Source organism: Lactuca saligna, chromosome 8, assembly GCF_052625555.1.
Source record: "Lactuca saligna cultivar CGN05327 chromosome 8, ASM5262555v1, whole genome shotgun sequence".
In the NCBI taxonomy this organism is placed as follows: Eukaryota; Viridiplantae; Streptophyta; class Magnoliopsida; order Asterales; family Asteraceae; genus Lactuca; species Lactuca saligna.
The window spans coordinates 229,770,237-229,776,429 of record NC_136424.1 but is presented as its reverse complement, the minus strand read 5'-3'; the positions used below and the strand labels follow the sequence as shown (position 1 = coordinate 229,776,429).

General features: G+C 35.3%; 1 protein-coding gene across 1 annotated transcript; it reads right to left on the bottom strand.

The window, feature by feature from the left end:
* Window positions 1-3,937: 3,937 nt before the first annotated feature.
* LOC145012263 (uncharacterized) lies at window positions 3,938-5,199 on the bottom strand. The gene is made up of 3 exons (XM_078971056.1): window positions 4,579-5,199; window positions 4,252-4,466; window positions 3,938-4,128 (listed from the first exon to the last, which is right to left on the bottom strand). The coding sequence occupies exons 1-3, from the start codon at window positions 4,760-4,762 to the stop codon at window positions 4,018-4,020; spliced, it is 510 nt and encodes a 169-aa protein (XP_078827182.1). The 5' UTR covers window positions 4,763-5,199; the 3' UTR covers window positions 3,938-4,017.
* Window positions 5,200-6,193: the final 994 nt, after the last annotated feature.

The window sequence follows — 6,193 nt, the reverse complement described above, 5'->3', positions numbered from 1 at the left end:
CGAGATCCATTTCTTCGTGATTAGCCTCATCTTGCTCTATTTCATCAACCTTCCTCTCCTTTCATCGATCCTACAAAACATTCAAATGCAATCTTATCATGTTATGTATCATGAATCAACGAATAGGAACTTAATCGAGTTAGATAGTGGATTTTGCCTGAAGCGCAACCATACACTTTAACTCTCCCATCTTCTGGACTCTTCAGGCTCTTTGGGCAGACTTGTATCCAACGCCCTTTCTTTTGGCAGCAAACACAGGTCGGTTCTCCTAGAACGTCCTCGAAAGCCTGGTCAGTTGACTTTCCCAACAAATACGCTCCATTGCTTCGCCAAATCATTTCTGATTCAGCAGCAATGAGCATGTAAGTTAGGTCAATGAGGTTGTCGTCATGATCCATCATATAATACTTTCTTTTGAACTCATTATATGATTCAAGAAGTGACTGCATAACCCAATTCACAGCCAACTCATCTGGGAATGACACACCCAACATTATCAACCTATCAATGTGTGATTTCATTCCTAGAACGTGGGCACACACAGGTTTACCATCTTCATGTTTCATTTCCAATAGGGCTTTAGTGATATTAAACCTTTCAATTCTTCGATCTTGTGGGTTAAGGAGAACAATTGGAGGAGGTGGAGGAAGTGAAGCATGATTTCTTGTTCCTCAATCGAATCATGGAATACCATCTTCATGTGGAATGCTTGTTCCACGGGATTTGGGAAGACCATAGTGTTCAAACTTAGACATCTACAAAACGGGAGAAACAAATTCAAGTTAGTTGATTGATTGAGTCCTTAGTAAGTCACCCAAATGAGATACTAAGGCTAGGACCCAACACAATATTCTACAACTCGGGAGAGGGATGCCGTAACCCAAATTGCAGAACATTTGAAGGTAAGTGAATGACGATTCACTAATTTCCACCATGAAAACGAAAAAGAAATTTAAGTTTTAAACCTATGAAAACTCCTAGATAATTTGAAATTCATTGAACATTTCAATGGCATGTTTAAATCTCGATATGCCCCTCTTGTTTGTGACTGGGATGCTGAGGATCACAAAGCGGGTGTGAATAACCATGCAAACTTACATGGTGCCCTCACATGTTACAGTCACCTATTCGATGTGCTGGTAAACCACACACGCTCCACCGAACTATGACAAACATTGAGTCACCCTTTGCTACCTTTGCTTAGAACCATTTAGTGGGCCGATAAACCACACACGCTCCACTAGCATCTTCGCAAGGGCACAAAGTGTAATTTCATGGAATTGCATCAATTCACTTTTCCTAAGTAACTAAGATTAGGGATTTGTAAAACATTTAGTTACTTTTGTATTTCATTATACTTATAATGGAAGGTTTCTTCCTATCATACCCGTTCGGCTAACGACCCTCCACTAGTCAAGAGTGCGGTGGGTAAGAGTGGATACCCATTCAATCGCCATTTTATAGGCAATTTCCTTAAACACCCCTTATAAACTAGCTTCGTGAATGAGGCCTACTAACGGTAAGACTGACTTTTACTCATACATATATATAATGTTAGACATTTAACGTTATATATAGTATAGGGTGTATTTTACACTTTGAAAATACTAGGTGGTCAAATTTAATAATTATACCTTTAATTCAATTAAATTGTAAACCAAAACTATTATGGATTTATTAAACCTCTTTTAATTATACTCCTTAATTAATTAATAAAACCATAAGGGTGTAATTTGAACCTTTTCAAAACAATACTAGGGTCTTAGAATTTAACATTCCTAATTAAACTTTTAATCAACTTTTAAATTCCAAAACTTGAGGGCAAGTTTTGAAACATTTCAAAACATAAGGGTTTAGAATTTAAATATACATCAAAATTAAACTATTAATCAAAATTTAAATTCCAAAACTTGAGGGCAAGTTTTGAAACATTTTTCAAAACATTAGGGTTTCAACTATTTAAATTTCAAAACAACAAAACATTTGGGTTCAAATTTAAACTATAAAACCTAAAGGGGAAAATATGAAACTTTTCATAACAACAATGATCAAATAATGAATAATCCTAATTAACATTTAATCACATAATTATCCATATTTGATTTATATAATGATTTCTTGCAAAAACAATTTACCAATTTAATCAAAATAATTAATCAATTATCACATAAGGAAACAAATATTTTATTAATTGATAAATATCTTCAATTACATCAAGAATATACTCATATATATCAAAAAACGGATTTATATTGATCTAACATGATAAGGCAAGTATCCTCAAGCAAAAACAACAATAAATCCCGGTTTTCCCTCATTCTGACCAACTGACTCGTCGAGTCAGGCATGGATTCGTCGAGTTAGCATGGACTCGGCGAGTTCATCTATAGACTCAGCGAGTTCAGCCCCCAGAAACCCAAAATTTCGATTTTTAAGCTTGAACAAACAAACAAAGCATCAATACAATAGAAACCAATCATTGCTCTGATACCACTGATGGGTTTTGGTCATAATAACATCCTATGTACTCATACAAACCCTAATGCTTGGATCTAGGTTTCTCTATTGTACATGCAAGTTATCCAAGACTATAAACCCTAATTCTAGCATACAAGTAATCATATTAACATAAGAATAGGTTTAAGACATTACCTTGATTGTTATGTAGCAATAGCAATCCAATTCCTCCTTGTATTGACTTTAGAAAGCTTAGAGTCACAAATGTAACTCCTCTAATGGTTCACAAACACCAAGAGCAAGAGGATGAAGAGGAGAGAGGATGGAGGCTGCCCTAAAACGTGTAAAACCCTAGAAGGATGCTTAGCCACGTTTTTAGGTCATTAGGGATGTATATATAGTTAGGCTATTTGGGTTATCCAACAAGGAAACAATAAATTGGATGCTTAAGCCCTAAGCAACCCATAAATTCCTTTCCTTAAGGCCTTGGACGATTTCCTCATGGGCTTTTGTGACATCCTGAAATTTAGGTCAAAGACAGTGAACGGTCAAGCTCTCAGTAAGTCTCTTTGTAGTTTGAATCATTGAGTTTTGGTGCATCTAATATAAAATAAATGAGTTATTTCAACTATTATAAGATACCAGATGGCATCTTACTTCCAAATGTTTAATTAGACAAATAAATTAAACAGCTCAAACGACAACCTTAGGAGTGCGCCTGAAAAACTAAAATATCATATTAAGTCGTTGTGAGAAAAACAAACACTCTAGTTTCTTACAACTCGTTTCCTTGTTTCCAAAAATATAAAGAACGTCCAAAATGGAGTTCGTATGCGAAGGATACGATCGTTTTAAGAATCGAAAACCAGTAAAATACTGATTTTCTTAAAAACTATCAAAAACCGTTTCTAACCATTGAAGGACTTGCGCACCTCGAATAGAAATTTTGAATGTATTTTTGAATTAAGGCTATTGCTTAATATTTAATTTCATATTTGAAATATTTTTGATACAAACATCTATAAAAGTTGAAAAATCAGATGTTTTCAAGTTTATTAACCACGAAACATGATAATATTGATTTCGACATGATTTATGTGGTCGGTGATGTGTTTCGGAAAAAAAAATATAGAAATCCAAACCAGTTAAACACTGAAAATACTCTTATAGTTTTTAAGTTAAGACCCCAATGTTTAACAAATTAATGATTCTACATTTTCCAACGTATTAGCTTAATATTATACATAGTTGTGCTTAATATTATACATAGTTGTTACATAAATTATGTAACAACTCATAATAAAAGAAAGATATACATACATGTGTATACTAATAAGATTTTTCAAATCAATTATATATCCTCAAATATATATCCATTTATGGATGAAAGAAAACAAGCTAAATATATTGTATTTCTTCACATTCCAATTTAAGCAATGCATACATAAAATACATAGAAAAATTATTTAATTACAAATAATACAATAATAATAATGATATTAATAATAAACAATTACAATACTGATTTTACACTTATTTTACAAATTTTATTATATACAATTATGTACAACAAAATTGATCACTTGTGTGCACCCAAGTGCTTTTCACCTCTTCCTGAACACTCAAATTACACTTCACCTTTCTCCCTTCATCCCCACGTTTTCCTTTCACCTGCATTACAGCTCACACACAGTTCAACACAATTCACAGGCAGGTAAGGAAAGCACTGTATGGTATTGCTTCTACTTATCAAATACTAATTCACAAACAATCAAACAAAAATAAAACCCTTACAGAGAAAAAAAATTGATCGATCCTTTTGTATCTGCTTGCACCTTCATTCCCAACCAAGAACACCTCCAAATGGAAGTTTGATATTAAGTATCCTTTCCGGTTGATCTCACAATCCTGATTGTACTCCTCCTTCTCTGTCAAATGAAACAACAAAACAATTGTTTCTCCCTTCTTCAATTTCTTTGAATCACCCAAACCAAACAACCTAACGATTTCTGTCAAACAAAGAAACTCAAACACTTCTTTTGATCAATCATTCTATCGGTATCAATCATCATTTGTATGGTTGACAAATCAAAAAGAAAAGGAAAGAAAGAGGAACCTTACCTGTGTTCATAAGCTGCCTTCCCCGATCAACAAACAGCCGCCTACGGGCAGCCTTCGTCTTTCCTTCGTCGATCAAGCAAAGGATCGGAGATAGTGATTGCTCCATTGAGGCAGTCGACCTGCACCTCATCACTGCAACCACTGAGTCCGATGAAAACCAAAAACCATCGCCTCTACTTACCATTTTCCTTCATGGATCGCCACTTCTCAGTACATCCCTTCATCTTTCCTCAATCAAACACCACCGATCACCGTCTTCTTCTCCCTCCCTTCACCCTTCTCGCAAAACGGAAAAGAAGAAACGAAGACGAGGTTGTTGGAGCAGCCCCGTCACACCTATCTCCCCCTTCAGCCTAGTCATAATCCGAGATACCCTATTCGCCATGGATCAGAAAGAAACAGACTTGCTGCCTCCACCTCCTCTTTCCCTTCCGTCGAGCAGAACCACCAAGGCCACAACAGCTTCGCCGTTTTTCCTCCTCTTCGCATCGCCCCAGAGACCATCATCTCTTGCAAATCGATCGACTAAAGATCGACATCTATCGGACTCCTGCCGTCGCTTGTCCGTTTTGTTCATAAACCACCACTGTAAGTGTTCAATCGACCACCACCATCGTGAAATTTCTACTTTTGACGCTCATTCGATTTGCCTTCAGTTGGAATTGTGAGACCTAGGTCGTGGGTCTCGTTCCCATTTGTTTGAACTGAAAATAAACACGACTGGTAAATGAAGGGAACTGTTCAAACTTGAATCCCATTTAATTAAATATAACCTTTCAAGTTAGATGAATTTACGAAATCGGTCCCTCCTGTGAAATGATTTTCACCTAAGTCAAACTGCCATCAAAATAATCAAAAACAGACCCTCCCTTCGAAAATCCGAGCAAGATGGGTTCGAAAACTGTAATTTAGGCTGAGAATGTATAGTTTCAGTCCCTATCTTGTAAACAGATTACAAGATCAGTCCCTTGTTGAATGATTTTAGCAAAATCGATCCCTTGAAATTATTTGTATTAACAAAAACCACCCTACACTTAATAATTAATACCAAAAGTACTTTTCGGTTTTATTAGGTAATATAAATATACACGGTGGTTCGTGTTAAGAACGAGAAATGTCATGTAATAAATCTCACGACAAGTTTCTCAAAAGGAACCGACTTCGAACGATTGGAACTCATGCTTCAAGGGTGAGTGCTTACGGCCCTTTTTCAATATTATTTTGGGGGGGGGGGGGGGGGGGGGGGAATACATGTGCCTATATATTTTGTTTATACAAATATATTACCTTTTTATGCGAAAAACCTAGTTTATAAAAATATTATTATTTAACAATTTACTATATTGTTACGAATAAAGTAGTATAAATTTTCGTATACGTATTATGGTTATTTTATTGTGAAATAACGATTTCACACAACAAATACTACATGATACAAGGTTTTATGATTTTTATATTATAACAAGTACGTTATGAAATTGTTGTTGGAATAGTGTCTAAGGCTGCAACTATATTAGGCAAGTATTTGATCCGGTTGTGCATGGTCCTTTTGGGTTGCCTTCACCATAGCAACTTGATGGATGATTTGTTAAGAGAGAGTAGATATTATAAGGAA

Coding starts and splice junctions, on each gene's coding strand:
- LOC145012263 (XM_078971056.1), bottom strand. CDS start 4,762: ATGGTAAGTAGAGGCGATGGTTTTTGGTTTTCATCGGACTCAGTGGTT. Junction 4,467..4,578: donor AAGGCAGCTTATGAACACAG/GTAAGGTTCCTC, acceptor TTTGTTTGACAG/AAATCGTTAGGTTGTTTGGT. Junction 4,129..4,251: donor TCGATCAATTTTTTTTCTCT/GTAAGGGTTTTA, acceptor GCTGTAATGCAG/GTGAAAGGAAAACGTGGGGA.